At 44.0% G+C, this 19,447-nt stretch overlaps 1 protein-coding gene across 2 annotated transcripts in view; it reads right to left on the reverse strand.

The window, feature by feature from the left end:
* Positions 1 to 19,447, reverse strand: part of PPP2R2B (protein phosphatase 2 regulatory subunit Bbeta) — a 419,321-nt gene that overhangs the window by 257,465 nt on the left and 142,409 nt on the right. Inside the window, exon 1 of one of the 2 annotated variants that reach the window (XM_045894796.2) lies at positions 14,733 to 14,938. The exons of the other annotated variant lie outside the window; for it this stretch is intronic. Coding sequence (XP_045750752.1) covers positions 14,733 to 14,802 — 70 coding nt within the window. The 5' untranslated portion in view covers positions 14,803 to 14,938. Of the gene's footprint in view, positions 1 to 14,732; positions 14,939 to 19,447 lie in introns of those variants that run through there. 2 annotated transcript variants of the gene reach the window in all.

Below are 19,447 nucleotides of genomic sequence, written 5' to 3' on the forward strand. Positions count from 1 at the left end.
ATTCAAATGAGTGACTCAAAGGCAACCTACTTGTCAAGTAACTGAAGAAAGAAAAAACCTGGCCCACATAACAGGCTTACATCCAAGTTTTTGGGACTTATAGGAAAAATTCTGATCGGAAAATTTCCATCTCAAATTGCGCTGAGGAATCTCAGGGACTGAGTAAGCATGTTGGCAACAGAAGCACAATATTATAAACAGACTGCTTTTACTTTTGCTTTTTTTTTCACCACTGTGCAGAGAGTTCTTCAGGTCCCCAGGGAGACCTTAGCAAGTCTTTGATCTCTGACCCTGTAAGGGGTCAGAGAACCTACAGGGAAATACACCTTATTCACAAACGGAACTGCATGAAAAACATTCTCCCTACGTCCTATCAAGTGACCAGAGGGCTCTGACTTTCATAGCATAGAATGTTAGTTTCAGCCAGGCTAATCCTACAGAACTGGGATGGGATTAAGTACTGGTCACTCCAAGAGATGTCAGTTGGAAGCACTGAACTGTCCCAGTCTTTTCTGTTAGCTTAGGGTTCCAGAGTAGCTCTTCTCCCCTCTGTCGTATTTCTTTTTTTAAACTAGTACCAGTGAAGACTTCCTGGAAGCATGTTCCCATGGATCTGTGCTGTCCTAATCAATACTCACTCTCTCACCCCATCGCACCTGGCCTGGCTTGCCAGACATAAAAGAAAGGAGATGAGAGGTCGATTTTAATATTACGATCCCAAATTGTTATTTAAATTGATGTTTCTAGAAGATGCTTTCATACTTTTAATCCTCTGAGGAAGCAACTGGTTTCCTACTGACCACCACAAATCTTTATCCATTCAAATGACCATCCATCCACCCAGCCCATCAGCCAGCCAGGTATCCTTTACATTTTATCTGCCTAACTCTTAGGTCACAACCTATGTATCAATTTTTTTAAACCTCATAAAAATTTTAAATGAAAAAAAATGTCTCAAAGAACTTCGTATTCTTACTTCACAGGAAGAAAAATGACCCAAATACTCAAGCAAAATGGATTGAGACTTCAAATCAACTCCTACCTATAATCCCCAGTGACTGCTGAAATGCAGACAGCCCATTCATTTTGAAAAGGGACCAAAATCACTCACTAAAAATACAATCCCACTGGATGTTTATAAGATTTATACTTTTCAATTCCATCAAATCATGCACTCAACTTCTGGAGGAGAACTAGAGATGTCTGTAAGCCATAGGTCAATGATAGGTAAAGTTTAGTTTCCTCAGATTTACCTGGGTTCAAATTGCATTCAACCACACATAGTATTAACAGGAAAAAAAAGGAACACATCTTTCAGAAATGTCAAATATGAACCCCAGGAGAGGGCTAGCTCATTAAACAACCATACTGGTTGTCGTTGTGGGTCAATCATTATTTGAAGTCACCTACTTATCAGTCTGAGGAAAATTAACATTTCTGGGTCACCAGGTTCCATATACTTATCTACAACTGATGCCCTGGAACCATGAAAGTCATTTTATTTAATATAGGTGGGCAACTAAATCCCAGAGAATGAGCGACTCACCCATGTATTTAATGGCAGAGGCTGAGAATTGAGCTTGCCTCCCCTTTCAGACTGGGTAGAAGTACGTGGGCTTTGGGGAAGGACAAGGGCAAAGGAGCATATTAAGGTTCAGTGGTTATATCTTGATGAATTTATTTCTCATCTTCACCTGCAAAAATTCCCTCTAAAAATCTGTGACAATGTGAAATAGAGGAAAAAGATAGACCAGGCAACGGTGGCAAAGGGCCACAGCAACTGCAAAGGTCTTCCTTGGTACAGCTTTTTCTAGAAAATATATTAATTATTATCTAGAAACTCATTTGTATCTAGAAACTTAATTATTTATACCATTTAACCCAGCAATCTTGACTTTAGAAACCGGTTCTAAAAAAAATAACTAGAGAGGATTTAGAGTCATGCAATTATTTATCACACAGTTATTATAGCAAAATATTGGAAATAATTTAACTTCCAGCATTAGATGAATGGCAAAATTGTGGTTGAACTATAAGATGTTACAGAAGAATGGTCACAATTTTATTTAGAACCCAAACAAACAAAACAATAACAGATATGATACCATTTTACATATAATTCCAGTATTACCCACCCCTTTCTCTTTTCTCTTATACACACATATGTGGTGGGCTGCACGTGCATGCACACACACACACACACACAGCCTGGAAGAAAATACATTGAAAATATTGGTAATGATTATGTCTGGGGCTAGAGCTAAATTTGATTTTCTTTTTTATGCTTTTCTTTATAGTCCCAAGTTTTCAGCAGTGGACATATATTTTGTACTCATAGGTTCTTTTCTTTTTCTACATACTATTTACTAAGATTTATACCACACTCTTATGTTTGTGTTTATTTCATGGCACATGTATGTCTTCCCAATAGAATGCAAGTTCTATGAGGCCAGAGTCTTTGTTTTGATTTTTTATTGTTTGCCTGTTTTTTTTTTTTAGCATGGTGCCTAGTATATAATAAATATTTTTAAATGTATATGGAGTGAACATTTGGGGGACACTACTAAGGGAGGGGTGCTTATGTGCAGGGATGCTAATGGCCTTTTATGTGTCTAGTCTCTAGCTCATTTGATCAAACAGCATGCCATTCTCCTTGCACACTTTTGCCTCCTAATGTCACAAAAGACCCCCCTCTCCATGAAGACAGCCTTTGCCAGTCCTCATCACCTATCAGAATCCCACTAAGACCCAACTTTGACCATAAGCCATTCCTGTTTGGAAAAGCTTCTCTCTAGCACTTAACTGCAACCACTCACTTGGAAGGCCAACATTTTTTGAACTTCTGTTGGGTTCCAAACATTTTTTTTTTTAGAATGGGAGGGTCAGGAAACTACCATCCAAGGGCCAGCACTTGATTTTGTAAGTAGAGTTTCGCTAGAAGAATACAGCCATGCCCACATGCAGCAATGGCAGAGTTCAGTAGCTGGGACATAGACTGTATGGTCAGCAAAACCTAAAGTGTTAACTACCGGACTCTTTATAGGCAAGTTTACCAACTCCTGTTCTAGAATATCTATACTTGTTCAAAGTGGAGATACCAAATTATTATCCTATTAGATAGTTATTCTAACCTAAAGCTTATGTCTGAGAGTTTTGTTAAAAACAACAACAACAAAACCCAAACCAGGCACTGCGCTAGGACATGGCTATTGGACAATGGTGAATAAGACCTAAAAGTCTCACCTAATTAAGCTTTAATTGTACATACTTCCGAGGTTTGCTGTGAGGATTAAATGAAACAGACACATACATGTGCACATATCTGTATCATATACACATCAATATAGTGCACAATATATACATGCATGTATAATATGTAGTACATCATATAAAATACACAGAGTACAGAGAACAGTACTCAATTCCTGGTACACTGCAAGCACTCAGTACATGGTGGCTCTTTCTCCTCACCAGAGATAAAATGGAAGCTCTTTTTCTTTCTTTTAAAGATTTATTTATTTATTTATTTATTTATTTATTTATTTATTTAAGAGAGAGAGCTCGAGTGGGGGAAGGGACAGAGGGAGGGAATTTTAAGCAGACTGTGCACTGAGTGTGGAGCCCGACGTGGGGGCTCGATCTCACAACCCTGAGATCATGACCTCAGAGTGGGATGCCCAACCCACTGAGCCACCCAGGGACTCCATGGAACCTCTTGTAACAGATTTCTAAGAAGCAGACTCATTGGATGAAAAAATGCCTTCCGTTGCCTCTGTAAAACGGGCCTACAACATGATCTCTACTCATAGCTAATTTAGCAGGCTCATCTATGGGACACAGGCACACTCCTGCTTCTTCTGGCTGAGACGCAGGTTTACTACGAGGCAGTTCTGTTTTGTCCCTTGTCTCTTGATGCCAGTTATACTGTTAATCAAGTGTCACAGAAGGTGATGAAAAGAATGGTGTGGAAAGTTAGAAAGGGATTATTTCAGATGAAAACTAAGTCGGATGCTTTCAAAAGATGACAAAGAGTTGTCAGATTAAATGTGGGAGAGAGAAAAGATCAGGGACAGTCGTAAAAAATCTAGAAGGATCGGTGCTAAGTTTGCTGCTCACGTGTTTATACTGTCATTCAACCTCAAGGAAACCAAACTTGGACATGGTTTTTGTTGTTTTGGAGTGTGGTTTGTACAAGAAAAATATAAGCCCCAGTCAGCAGACTCATATGCAAAGACGAAGCCTTGATTCCTCAACAGACTCTTCATCAAAATTAGGCAATGCTATTTCAAATAGCATTTAAACTTTTTTTTTTTCCGCCTTAATTTTTCCAGTTGACCATCAACCACAGGTCCCAAAAGCATGGAGTGAGAGAGGCATTCTTTTGAATGTATTTCTCACATGTGAATAATAGCATGCTGGCAGGGGCGTGGTGCTTCATGGTGCCCTGCCATATCTTCTAAGTAGAAGAAATCATCAGAGACAGAGTGACCTGTCCAAGGCTGCAGAGATGCTTCCAGAGCCATGCGGGGTCCGATTCCACCACCTCAGCCACCTGACGTAACAGAGAGGCAAATGCAGCATGGACTCTCAAAGCCTGGCTTGAGGAGGGTGAAGTGTACTTTGAGCAGGACAGAGTGTCATCTGCTCAAATCCAACAGGAACTGTTACTTCATTCACCTCACTCCCCAGCACAACCAACACAGCGGCTGGCCACAGATCCAGCAAGTTTCGTTGGACGTGATGAATCTTCTTTCCTAGAAAAGTGCAAGAAACTGGAGCCTTCCTGATTTCGGAAAGAACAGGTTCACATGGGATACATAAGCCCCTCCAAGGAGCGTTCAACAGCAGGGGAGACATTTTATTGTGCCTGTCAGATCGTGTCACTGAGAGCCCAGCCTTGCCGATTGGCACTTGCTCTTCGCTGTCAGCGCGGCAAGATGAGCAGCACCCTGCTCACCAGATGGTTATTTGTTCCATCAGCCACCTTTGCTGCATCCCTGATTCACTCCAGCCCAGGACAGTCTCCAGCATTCATGTTGCAAGGCAGCTCCTGCCAACAACTTTGCCAAATGGCTCCTCTCAAAGTCATGGGCCGCCCAGACAGACTGGCTCCTCCATCTGCAGCAGCTTCTGGCAAAGAGATGCTTCCCTTTCTGGCTCCACCTCTTGGCTGCACCAGAGACTTCTCGCCAGAAGGATGATCTGACCCATCAGCTCTTACAGCCAAGCCTGGAGTTGTGGGGCCATTTAAAGCCAACACCTGTGTCCCCCACGCTCACCTATGAGCACAATGCCACAACAGACTAAAGAGGTCTAAATGACACAGAGCATCAAATAGAGACATAGTGCATCACAGAAACCTAGAGCCAGAAAAATCTAGAGAGAGCAGGCCACCCCTCCCCCGTCTTCAGCCTCATTTTAGGAGATTAGGAAACTGAAGCCCACAGAGTAAAAGTAACTAATTATGATAGTGGGACTGGGAGTAACACCCAGGTCTTTGGATGTGCATCCTACATCACTGCACACAATGCTCCATCCCCTTCTAATGTTCCCTCTGCTCATTTTCAAAATCTTGATAAAAACTGGACCTTTTGTATTGGCATTGGTTCGAAATCGTATTTCTGTAGAAAAATGAATCACCCTTTCCCCGTGTCAACATCATGACTTCTGTTTTAAACAGGTGTGTTCATATATACACTGACAGACCTGGCAGTCACTTCTGTTCCGCCACTTCCTAGTGGGTGACCTTGGACAAGTCATCATCTCATTCTGCTTCAACTTTTCACTTCAAGGGGGGTAAGGGCAGTATCAACCTCTGGAGTTCCGAGGACTAAATAAGAAAAATACTTTAAAACTCAAAGTTTGTTCCTGGCACATAGCAAGCCTTCCACAACTACTACCAATCAACCTTATCCTTTATTAACACTCAAATCTAAAATGGTTATAGAATGTACAGGGCTATGCACATAGAAGTAGATATGCCAGGTGTTCTCATATTCTACACTAGGAAATGCAAGTTCACGCAGTTACAGGACTTATCCAAGGTTTATTAGAGAAGAAAGGAAGAACCAAAAAGTCCTTCTTGCCTCTTTGTGGAGAAACAGGAACCAGTATCTTGGCTTTCAAGATGGTAAAATCAGGAAGGAGAACCTTTGAACACAGACGACAAATGGATGGATGGATGGATGGACGGATGGATGGACAGATACGTAGATACAATGAGAGATGACAGATAGTCACCACAGCATTGTATGTAATATAAAATAACTTTCTTCCCTCCACAAGGGAACTACTAAATAAACCATGATACAGTCATACCACAGGGCACTATGCAGCCATTACAAAGAACAAGGCAGCTGTAGGCGTCCTGACATGGAAAGATCTTTGCAGATCACTGAGTGGGAGAAAAAACAAAGTGCAAACAGAACAAGCAGTATACATTCACTTATGCAAACAAACAATCCCTCCCACAATATAGATGTGTACATGTATATTTAAATGTACGAAAATATATCCAAAGGTGGCCATGAGGAAGCATAGTCGACTAATGACAGTGCTAACTCCGGGCAGGGAAGTGGGATGGGTGTGGGGATAGAGGGTGATTCATGCTTTGCTTTGTCTGCTGCTGCTTCTTCTTCTTTTTTTTTTTTTTTTTTTAAATTTTTTTTTTATTTAAGTAATCTCTACACCCAACCTGGGGCTCAGACAACCCTGAGATCAAGAGTCGAATGCTCTACTGACTGAGCCAGCCAGGTGCCCCTGCTTTGTCGACTTCTGTAATGCTTGAATCCTTTCAAGTAAGAAGACACTTATGTATTATTTGCTTAAGAGGAGAATGTCAATGGCAGGAATACAACTACTGTGAACCAACCGACCTCCTAACTTGGGTGTTCCTGGCCCCAACTTGACTTCTGCAAAGTTAAATGAGCAATGTTACTTTCCTCAAGTTTCTTATATAGCTCTCCTCTTTGGTACAACACCTTCTGGTGATATTTTGTACTTAAGGATCCAAGTTTTATCTTTCAGATCACCTGGGAATGCTCAGCACCTTGCTGCCGTATCCTCCATGAGAGCCATTTGCAGCTTGTTTACCCTCTGCCCCCTTGTGTATCTGTTGAGTGTCACAGAGATGAGCCCCCTACATCAAGTGGAGGAGGTTGCCTGCCATTCTGGGACTAGTTCAGGTTCACTACCTAGTGGATTCCCAAAAGTGGAGTCGGCAATGCACTTGGAGGAGGAGGCTGCCAGTCCCCCAGCATCAAGCTCAGCACAGGTAAGGTACTCTCTGGCACATTCCTTCTAGCAGAACTTCCCTTTCTTGGGTTAAAATCCTGTCCTTCGGGGATCCCTCCAGATCCTGAGGTCCCATGCATTTTTTTGCTCCTTACCCATAGAGTCCCCTTCATTTCTCTACATTTGCTGGAAGCAATCAGGTCTCTTCTAAAGCAAAGAACTGACAGTCTGACAAACGTCCTCTACACACCTATCACCTATCACTTTACGTTACCATGACCCCTTCTCCAAAATTAATACTAATTGGTTTTCTGTGGATTTCACACATGCAGCTCCTACCATCATCACTTCCCACTCTTTCCACAGTGAAGCTGGAGCTTAAGAATTCAAGGGTTCCTGGGTTGTTTAAAACAAAGTTCCTAGTAGTCTTGTAAAAACAATATGCTTCCAATGAGATAGTTATGTCAGATCTGGTCTGTTCTGATTTTCAGCCTGATTCTAGAATTCTGTTGGAGAGGCAAAAGAAGGCAAATTGGTGGTAAAGATGACAAGTTTGGTGAAAGCAATCTCCTTAAGGGGAAAAGGCGAACAGCATGGGTGAGCCTCTCCGGCCAAAAGGAGGCCTCACACACCTCCGCATTTATATGCAAAGGACAATTGCCATCACACAATTGCCTCTATCCATCCCCCTTTTTTTTTATCTAAGCCAACTATAGGAGCTGCTACCAGTTCTGGAGAATGGGTGCCCAGAAGGTCCAGGGAGCCTTCCCAGCACAGCCTGGGAACTGCACTGTTAATATCCTATGCTAAGGGTGAGGGACAGGGACAAGCGTATAAAAACCCAGCTAATTCTCACAATTTGCTTAATTCCATAAATATTTTCCTTCTTTCCTTATAGAGTAGAATACATCTAGAGGAGAAGGTCAACTAAGGACTCTGGCATTGGGTGGAGAAGTTCAACTTCCTTCCTGTGGGACAATGACGAAGGCTCAGACACGTGCACTGCCCTTCTAGAAAGATGGAACAAGTCAGTCCAGCAGCACTGAACGTGCACCATGGGGATATATGCAAAAGAGAGAACATAACCTGCATTTTTTTTCCCCCTAAAATCCTGACCAGAGGCAGCAGGGGTGGGCGAAGAGCACGTGCCTCAAGTCTGGACAGTCATGGCTTCCAAGCTGGTTCGACCACTTACAACTATGTGACCTTGCATAAGTTTCTTTGCTTTTCCAAAGCTCAAAATTTCTTAGTCTGAAAAATGAGACTAATGCAACCATTCTCTCATGGTTGTTGAAGGAGATTAAATGAGTAAACATATGCGCAACACCTAGGAAAATGCCTGGAATAGACAGTACATGAGAAACCTCAGTTCCCTTCCCTCAGCTAAGTGCTGAAATTGGACCCTTAGTTTCTTCGTAAATGCAAATGCCAGAGTCTAGGAATGTCAGTCTACAGCTGTGCTCTTTTCATTGAGCATTACTAATATTTTGACAGGACTGGCCTAATATTATTCACCCCAGGTTCACTGGCACGTTTCTGACCCGCCCTCATAAAGGGCTGGAGATTGCCCCTGGGGACCTGGATGCTAATAATGCATACTTGCTAGTGATTTTCAATGCGCTCTGGTTATTATGTCTGGGAGCAGCAAACTTCCTATCCCCAGAAAGGTCATTACAATAGTATAAGGCAGCTTCTTTCCACCTTCCCTTTCAGATTTTCCCGAGAAAGGCAGAGAACTCAAACATTCATCCATATGCATCGGAAGTACTATTCTGATCGGGCATTTGCATACAAATATCAAAGCAACTTAAGGAACTACAAGGCAGCTCTCCATCATATGACACCACCTCCTTTTATTTTTCTAGTGCCTTCCCAGCCCCTTCATATCAAAAGCCATTTTCGTGTACCTTCCTAGTTTTATTCATCTTAGCTTCCCTCTTCAGCAGGTGTGAAATGGGTGGGGTAGAGGAAGCAGGGACTTTTACTTTCTCACTTTCATTCCCGTGCCCCTAGGAAACTGAAACATTTCAGAAATCACACAGATCTCACTCAAGTTTGGAGACCCTCTACACTCAACTCACCCAAGACTGGACTCTTCTTAATTCTACCACATTGTTGAGAAATGGCCATATAGTGTTGTTTGAATAATTTCAGTGTGTGATTAGTTACGTTTACACCTAACTAAGGCATTCCATTGTCAGGTCCTTTTTGTTACAATTTCTTTATACCAAGCCAAAGTAGGTTTTCTTGTTGGCTCAAATTCTGCCCTGGAGTGCTCTTCTCCTAGGCATCTCATCTATTCACATGGCTTTAAATACTTTTAATATGCTGCTGACATCCCAAATTATACACCTAGTCCCGATCTTGCTTCTGAGCTTCAGACCCAACTGCTTGAGGGTCTTGCTGTGAGGCTAAATGGCTCACACACCCCTCAGACTAATCAATTTCCAAAGTCTTTTTCCAGTGTCAGTGAGAAGTTCTATTATGCATCCACTCTCACAGCAAAGTCCTGGGATTCATCCTTGACACTCACCTCCATCTACTTCTCTATTTCTGCCCAATCTATCACACCAATATCCATTCTTCTTATCCATTCTTCTTCTACGATGTATCGGAATCACCTAATTTCTCTTCATCTCTACTGCTGCCACCACCCTAGAGTACAGCTGTGGCATCCTAACTATTCCCCCTTTTGCTCTATTTATCTCCTCCCCACCCTGCATAGCAGCTAGACTGAGCTTTGAAAAAACAAACCTGATCATATTTCCACCCCGATCAAAATGCTTTAATGGCTTTTGATCCATCTTTGGATAAAGTCCAAACTCCTTATGGTCAAGGCTCAACATGATCTGGTCTCTGAATACCTCTCTGCTCTCTCTTTCGTGACATTTTATTATGAAAATTTTTAAGCAGACAGAAAAATTGAAAAAAAATGTACAGTGTCTATCCATTGATGGATCACCTCAATTTTACCATGAACATTGCATACTTGCTTTATCGTGTATCTATCCATTCATCCATCCATCTATTCTAGCATGGATTTTTCCTGGTTTTGGTGCATTCCAAAGTAAACTGCAGGTTCTGGTCTAATTTTCATCACTCTTCCTCTTGTTCCCTATATTCCAGCCACAGGCAGCTTTCTATTCTTCAAATCAAACTATTTTAAAGCTCTGGGCTTTGTACCTAGTGTCCCTTCTACCTGAAATGTCTTCACCTCTTGTTAATTCCTGACTGATCCTTTAGTTCTCAACTTAAAACTTTCTCTGAGAGGCTGCCTCTGGTCCCCCAAACTAAATTAGATCCACCTTCCTGCCTTATATATGATCTCGAGGCATATTGTGCTTTTCCTGAATGTCACTTATCATAATTGGTAATTATATATTTATTTGCAAAATTATTTAATGTCTGCCTTCTGCACCAGCCTGATACCATGTCTGTATTGGACTGTGCTGGATCACCTCTGCAGAAAGTCAACTAATATTTGTTGAAGGAATTAAAGGCAGAATGAATCAATAATTATATAATAATAATAATATAATCATAAATCATGGAATAATAAATTTGTTCTTCCTTTAATGTGTAAACAGGATAGGTTTTTAAAGGCCTCTGCAAGAAGATGGAACTTACTCACTGCCAGAATATAACCAGCAAGTACACTAAAGCAAACAACTAAATGGCAAGATCCCAGCCAAGAAGAGACCGGTAGGTTTTAGTGACTTCTCACCCGTCTCCACTAGCCATTGCCCTCAAGACCATCCCCAATCAACACAGGATCCAAGGAAAACACGTGCTTGCTATGCAAATGTACCTATAATGTACTGAGGGCATTTACCGAGGTCTGACTTTGTATTAGGCACTGTCTTGAGTGCTTTTCCTGTATTCATTTTTATTCCCCCTGTGGCACAGGTTCTATTGTTATTCCCATTTTACAGCTAAGGAAACTGAGAACAGCGTAATTATTTTCAAGCATGTCCTCTGACTTCCTCTTCTAACCAGATTGCCATTCCTGTAAACTCAGCTAGGAAAAACATTTATTCTGTCTGTGGTGCCACAGAAGTGTAGGAAGATCAATGTAGAAAACTCTCAAACTGCCCTAATGGAGAGAGGGTTTTGGTCAGTTCTAACAAGTCTGAAAATAAAGAAATCCACATAGAGATCAGAGAGATTTGAGAGATGAAGCCTTGTTTAGGACCCCCAGAGTTCCATATCTGAAAAAGCCAGTTAAAACATTGTGTTGACTTTATTTCTGTAGTCATTCCAACCCCACTCTTCATCGTATTTAATCCCATATACACATGTTCAAATGATCCCTGCCAAGAATTTGACCCCAGATAGGAATACAATTTATACATGAAGATAAAACCATAGTGGTCTTCTTCCTAACAGGAGCTAATGGTTGAAGGAAAGAAAATGAGTCAGTGCAGAATCTCTTAGTGGAAGAGCACGCGCTTCAAATGGTCTTGAGTTTGAAGGCAAGTTCTTCCCTCATCCGTGTGACCCTCACAAATTAGTAACATCTATGGGCCTCAGTTGCCCAGTTTCCTTATTTGAAAATGTTAATAGCATTCACTTAGCAGGACGCGGAGATATTGAAGTGCTATATTTAAAAAGCTCAGCAAGTACATGGAAAACAGAAGATGCTCAAAGATGGTAACTTTAAAAAGGGAAAAAAGATAAAGATCGAGGAGGGGGTAACTTTGATGCTCAGAATAAAAGAAGAGTCATAGGAAATGTCTTCAATAAATATACATCATGCATTCTTTTTCTTCCCTGTGGTGGGGGGTGGCGGGTAGGGAAAGGAGGGGAGGGAGGGGGGGAAGAGGGAGGGAGGGGAGAGAGGGGAGAGGGAGCAAAAATAAGAGAGGAAACCTTGGGTAAAAGTGTCCTCTAGCATTTGCATTGCTCTTAGCTGGCTGAACTTGCCTGCAGCTACCACTTACAATGCAAATTGAGCTTAGAGTCCTTCACACTAACTACACAGCAAAAACCTTTCAGCTTTAAATAGAATACTGCAGTGTGGAATGATCTGAGCAAAGCAAAGCAAAGAAAAATTCAGAGATAAATGTGAAGGAGATTTTGGAGAGAAAAAAAAGAACCAAACCCTTGACATATCTGGCCAGGTAGGAGAATGCTGACATATCAAGGAAGACAAAAAGCAAAGCAAAGTCTGTAGAAGGACCTAGAAACTAAGGTCAGATTTAAGAGAAAGTGGATTTAAGTTAATAAAGGAGGAGGGTACTTTTGAGGCAAGCCCTCAACAAAGAGGATTTTAACAAATAATATTTTGATCTGGTGATATTTCAAGATGTACTTGGCACTTCCAAGGTATTCATCAGAAGAGAGAGGACGGACTCTTGCCCCTGTGGCCAGCACCACTGCATGAATGTTCCCTAAAATGAACAGATTAAGACCATAGAGAACTTCCTGCTCTACTCAACTTCTGCTATTTACACTGTCCACGTTGCATTTTCCCCCCTTCTTCCCAGACTTTCAATAAGATCAGGTAAAGAAACCTGAAGGCATACTGAGCAATAAAGGTTTTGTTTAGTTTTCAGCGTGGTGTGTGTATGTGAGAGAGACAGAACGTTCTGAGAGGTTGACTTAGAAAGATTTGAGAGAGCTGCCTGCTATAAACTCATGCCTCAGTTTTGACTACACGAACGCAGTTATTTTAATCAGAATCAGAGCTTACAAAAATGCCATAAAATAGGACCAAAGATCAGGGTAGTACCTGGGGCCTGGAAAGCACTAAGGAATTCCATTTTTAACTCATTTCTTCATTCTAGAGGTGATACTCCCATACACAAGGCCCCAATCTGCCCATCTTCCCAGCTCAGTAGGTTTCCTGTGCCTGTGCTTGGAGGCATAATGCAATCTAGAAGAAAACATGAAGGCAGCCCTCTTTGTTGTCACAAACAGAAAGAAGTGTCACCCAGAAAGACCAATAGACCCAAGGCCAACTTCTCTCTTGGATAACATGCTCAGACACAGGGCTAGTCATAATCTACCTGGTAACTGATTCAGTGACAAAGCACTTGAGACTGAGAAAGAACATCTTATAACCACCCTGTCATCCTGCAAATGAAAAGACTCGGCAAGTATGGTGCCTGTATGGGGGAGGGATAGGCTGAACATCTCTTAAAAGCCATCTCTAAGCTCCTGAATGCCAGAGCTCACACAAGTCTGCTTCATCTGTCTAGCACCCACATATTAGGCTGGATGCTCTCCAGTAATGATGATGAATGAAGAATATATTTTCAATAGCACTGGACATTCTTTATTACCTAAAACTTACTGGGATGTTTATAGAAGATGCCACCTTTGCCCCCAAACTGTATCTTTTTATTTCTTCCAGAGTTTGAACTCTTTTACTACCCCAACCCCATCACATTTTTCTATGATTCTTGATTTGATTAAATATTATAGAAATTTTAGTATCCAAGAATAACAAGAATTGTCTTAAATTAACATAAGGTGCAATGTTTTCCTAAAGCACTTTCACACACATTTTCTCACGTGGATATTACAACGTGATAATGCAACACTTTATATGAGTGGTTAAGGATAAGGGCCTACAGGTAGAAAATAAAAGCAAAAATGCAAAAGTTTTGGCATTTGAAAAAAAAAATGCCTTTACTCTCTATTCACACACAAAAGGCAGAATGAGATTCCACCTGCTGACTTTCCCTGCCTGCCTGCGAACGTCAGAACAAGCTGAGAGAGAGAGAGCGCCACGACAATTTCACCTCTTGGCAAAGCTCAGCTTACTGAACCCTCTTGCTTTCTGCTGGCTGTTGATTCAGCAGAAACTACTGCTGCAGAATTCATAATGGTGATTTTAAAGGCCCCACTGATCGCATTGCTCGCCCCACGTGTCAGACTCGTTCGCTCGCTGCTGGAACGCCGTCTCCCCAGCTACCTTTTTATTTCTTGCTAATGCACTTCCAAGGGGAGAGGGGCTCGCCCTTTTGCAAAGGGCCTTTTGGGGTTCTGATTGTCTGAGCAGGTAACCTGGCCGGAGAGATACTCGGGCAGGAAATGAAACCATGTCCTCCCTGCAGCCACTGAGAGACACAACATCATTCCGCTGGGGGGGGGGGGGGGCGGGGGCGGTGGGCAGAGGGGGGAAGGACCTCCGATCCGACTGGGCCCCTTTCTTATCTCCCCCTCCAAGACCCCGGCAAACATCTTGGGGGATGGGTCATCTGCCTTCACGGGGTCATTTTTCCAGTCGGGAGCCCCACCCTGCAAAGCCTGATCCCCCAGGGCCATTTTAACTCCCGTGGGCGCCGGGTCCACCTGCTGCTGAACGCCGGGCTCGCCTCGCGGAGCCCGGATGGATGTGGGGCGCACCGGCCGCTGCCCCCGCGGGCCGAGCCCCCGCCCCAGCCCCGGGCCGAGAGGAGTCTCCGCCACTCGGCGCCCGGCGGCCCGCCGAGCCCAGCGATCCGCAACTTGCGCCCGGCCCCAGCGGCGGAATGCGGCGGGGCTGGCGTTACCTTCGGTCGCATAGCTGTGGTCGCGCAGGAAACTGTTGTTGATTTTGCGGGTATCAATGTCCTCCTCCATTGACAGCAGGCTTACTTGCGTGGGAACCAGAAGCCGGCAGACAAGTATCCATGATCCCTCCCCGCAGCCAGTCTCACAGGAGAGGGGGGCAGGGGAGCCGGTGGGACTGCACCATGGTCCGAGCCTGAGGAGGAGACGGGGAGGCGGAGAGAAAAAAAAATAAAAACCCGGCAATGGAGCTGTCACCTCCTCCACTCGGGATCTCCGAGGCTGCGGCGGCTCCTCCCGCGGTGCGCTCACTCCAGCTCCAATTCCCAGCGAGGATGCTGCGCCCGGCTCCGCGGCCGCCGGGTGCCAAGATGCGCCGTGCCCCGAGGGGTCCGGGCCCGCCCGCCGCCCGGGAGGCGCTCACAAGCGGGGCTGGGGAGATGCCCAACAGGTTCCCCACGTTGGCCGCCGCTCCAAAATGCAAAAAAGCTCCCTCCTCCCCCTGGGAGAGCGGGCGGCCGCGACAAAATGGTGCCTTTCTGGACCCGGGCTGCAGTGGCGAGACGGCAGGGGCCGGATTCGGGCTGCGCCGGCCCGGAGCAGGGTGCTGGTCCCACGGGAGGGCGGCTCCGGCTGGCGGGGGCGAGGAAGGCGGCGGGGAGCTGGGCAGGGCGCTGCGGCCGGCGCCAGCGCACTCACCCTCACACCCACACGCGCGCACTCGCAGCTGCGCTGCTGCAGGAGGAGGCTGGAGGCGGCTGGCGCATTAAAGGCGAGGCTCCTCCCAGCCGCGTCAGCAGCCCCAGGACTCGTCCCCAGCAGCGCCGGTGGCCGAGGCAGAGGCTGCGGCTGCTCTCTGCTGCAGTGGGGCGCACGCAGCCGCGAACCGGCTCCGGGGCAGCAAGCAGCGAGCCGGCAGGTTCACGCGAAAACCAGAGACGCGCTCTGGCAGCCGCCCTCCAACCGTGCCACGCGGCGAAGGGCGGCGTTTACTCGAGCCCCCAGAGTCCCTAGCTCGCTGCCTTGCTCCGGACACCTGCGCTTCAGGACCGCAAAGAGAAGTAGGTCCCCTGGGGGAGGCAGGGAGACGACAGTCAGGTCCCTTTCGCTCACCCTTGTGTGAGGTATGCGGTCCCTTGATAAGTTCAACGGCGAGGCCTGGGGTTCGAAGCCTCAGAGAGGAGAGAATGGGAAGAAGGGCTGCCGTAGCTTAACTGAAGCCTCCTGTGCTAGGACTAGAACGGGGAGCAGGGGCCAGAACTTTTCTGTGACCACCTACGACTTCTCCATTCCAGACGCAGTCAACATCCCCTTCCTACTGTAGGCGTCTATGTCTACGCAGGCAGAGGGATGCAAAAGGGCTGAGTTATGAAGCCAGTCCGCATAGTCAATCTGAGAAAGTCCACCTTCCCTAGCCCTGTGCACTTTGTTTTGGACCAAGTGCTGCAGGCCCTCCTGTAGGTCTTGCTTGTGAAGACAACACCGCAGGAACCGCTTACGTTTGCTCCCAGCATGGAAGGGACATGGGAGTCTCTGCTACCCTGAGGAGATTTCAAAGATCCAATTAGTACAAAAAAAAAAAAGAGACCTGCCTCCCTACTTCACGTAGGAGGAAAATGCAGAATTCCCCACCCCCCAACCATGCTTCCCCATATTGCAAATTCGGTATTTGAAAGAAAACTTGATCGCTACTGTTACGAAACCAATAAAACCATTTATGAAGCTACCCAACTCCCTAAAAAGCCAAATTGGAAAAGACATTTCCCCATTTTCCTCTTGTAGAAGGTATTCATTTCAGTGGGTGTCACTGCAGGGAGAGACATCAGCGGACGTCTTGCTCAGTTAAGCTCCACAAGTTGAGCTAGATGAGCCCAGAGGGACCTGGGAGTTAATTATATACATATAATGCTTCGGCTAACATGATTTAGAAAGTATTTGAAGTTCAAAAAAAAATGGGAAAACAAGTTTTTAGCAGGTTGGGAATTGCAATCAGATTTCCACAAAGAGTGGATGCTTCCGGCAGATGGAAAATGGAATTATCCCCCATCTCCAAAAAGCGAGAGGGAGAAGAGAGTAGAAATAGTCTTCGATATAATTTTTAAGGGAAGTTCAGCTTACAACAGATTCCATTTGATTGTCATTTGGTGGTTAAGTCTTAACATAACTTGTTTGACTATTTGTTCAAATTTCACCAATGGAATTCCAGTGACAAATGTAATCCACTCGGCATCAGTTCACAGCTGGTTCTTCCACATGATGAGCTGTATCCATCACCAAGTCTCCAGTGGTCAGCTCATCTGTAGTTACACAGTTCAGCTTCCCTTGCTGTTAAGCATAATGGGGAAGGGGCGGGCAGAGGGGAAAAAAGCTAAGTTCCTCTCCAAGTGGTAAGAAGACATTTTGCTTTCCGTTGAAATGACCTTAACTTGTGACAGGAGACCTTGGGATAGTATTTGGAAATCCTCCCTTTATCTTCCTGGAATGTGGGCTAGCTTGGCACAGAGCTGTATGATGAAGTGGGTAGGCCCAGGCTCATGGGCCAGGCTGTGCTTGAGGAATTTTCCACCGTAACCAATAGGAGAAAGGTCCCCTCCATAGATTAAGTTTCTGGGATTTACTGAATTTTCCCTTTCACGTTTCCTGCAGCATCCCCCCTGCATTTATTCAGTGGTACAGGCAACACAGATACATCATGGGTAAGGAGATTGCAAAGTTTCAACTTTGTGGACCACTCTTTTCTACTGTGAGCAATGGGGAACTAGGCCCTGCACCCAAACCAAGGAAAATAAGGCTGTTGGCTTTGTGCTTGAACACAATGACGTGTAGGAAAGGAGGTCAAGGGTTGAAAGAACCCTGTGCAATTCTGTAGTGGTAAGAGGACCATATAGACCATTTCTCAGAAGACCTGCCGACCTTCTTTCTATGCCTCAACACGTCAAGTTCTTTCCAAAAGCATTTGAAATGTATACATGTCAACCTATGCTCTTTCCTCATGTTCTTGGCATTCTTCAGCATCTCAGCTCAACTGTCCCTACTTCCCTGAGTCATTACCTGACCATACCATAGTCTCTTCCTCTAGAATTTTCTGCGTCTACATCTTTTTTTTTTTTTTTTTTTTTTTGGTCTTCCTCATGGCTCACTGCATTTTGTAATAGTTGTTTCCATATCATTATCAACCATCCCTACTCTATCTCTGATATTAAATGTCTGGCACTTAGTGGGTGCTCAATTATCTTTGCTGGATAGAGGTAAATATTTCTTCAATGAATGAATAAATTACTGAATTTCTTCAGTACAACAAATATTTGTAATATTTAGGTTTAGTACCTCAATCCTTATTAAAATTCTTGCAAAAAAACCCATAAACCACACCCAACAATAAAAACTGTTGTGAGCCAGTAATTTTCTAGTTCCTAAGCTTTATTGCAATTGAAATAATTGTGCTACCCATTCCTGTATGCATATGTACCAAGAATATTTACTGAGCGCTTAAGATGTGCCAAGAATTGTTCTGGGTGCTGGGGATACAGTTAAAACAGAGTCCCTTTAGTCGCAGAACTGAAATTCTATCACCTGATTTTGATAAAATGAGCTTTCTTAGAAATACAACAAAGGCATTATAAATCAACAGACTATAGCGTAATGCTAAATGCTAAGGTTCTAATATCAAGCACAGCTGATTTTCTGACACTAATTACTGTGTCCTTGAGTAAGTTACAAGGTTCCCCTAAGACATTTTTTAAACCTCTAAATTAGGGGGAAGAATACTATCTACTTCATGGAGTTATTGTGTGGATTTAATGAGATAATGTATGGAATAATCCCAGAGAGAAGATACTGCTATTACTTGTTGAATATTTATTATCATCTCCACTCTCAATAATGAACAAATATTAAAGCACCTACTAAGTCAGCCCCTGGGACAGGACTGGAGATTCAGCAACATCTGTGCATAAAAAGCATAGTTTCCGCTGTCATGGGACTTAGTGTCTAATTTACCGTAAAAGGAGTCATAAGCTATAAAAGGGGCAGCAGAAGACACTTTGAAAGGCTGACCAAATCCAGGCTTGTACTTTACACAAAAAAGGCCAATTACAAATACACGGGCTTCTTAAGTTACACAATTCAGAATGATGGCACATAGACACATTCTTTTTTTATCACCCTTGTCATGGCCCCCTCACCCCAGTTAGGTTAGTGCTGCTTACACTGGAACCTTTCAGGTCATCCTTCCAATTAACACATTAAATACCTACAATTTTATTAAAACCTTTGACCTAAGCCAGGCTGGAGATTCTTAATATAGGCTTAGGTGTCAGACGGTCCTGGTTTGTCCCAGCTCAGGCACTTACGAATTTCATGACCTTTGGCAAGCAATTTAACATCTCTGGGCCTCTGTATTTGCAAAATAGAAGAAAATAATAGAAACTACTTGAGAGTGTTGCTGAGTGGCTTCAGAGCAGCCTGTTTTGCGCTAAAATGTCAGTTCTCCCTCCTACCCGTGACTCATGTACATCTCCACCAGTAGAGAAAGGGAGAGATGCACTACAAAGTGGATCATTTATGTGAACAAAGTGACTTAGAAACCGGAGTTTTACTACCTATTGATCTGTCCTAATGGCAAACTAGAAACTGGATACATGAAATTTTACCATCCTGCACAAAGCCCTTTAGAAGCCATCAAGTCCCGTGGAATTATGATGACCCTCTCTACGCG

The sequence above is a fragment of the Mirounga angustirostris genome, unplaced genomic scaffold, assembly GCF_029215605.1.
Source record: "Mirounga angustirostris isolate CCGP_5_RB_7025 unplaced genomic scaffold, mMirAng1.0.hap1 SCAF_7, whole genome shotgun sequence".
NCBI lineage: Eukaryota > Metazoa > Chordata > Mammalia > Carnivora > Phocidae > Mirounga > Mirounga angustirostris.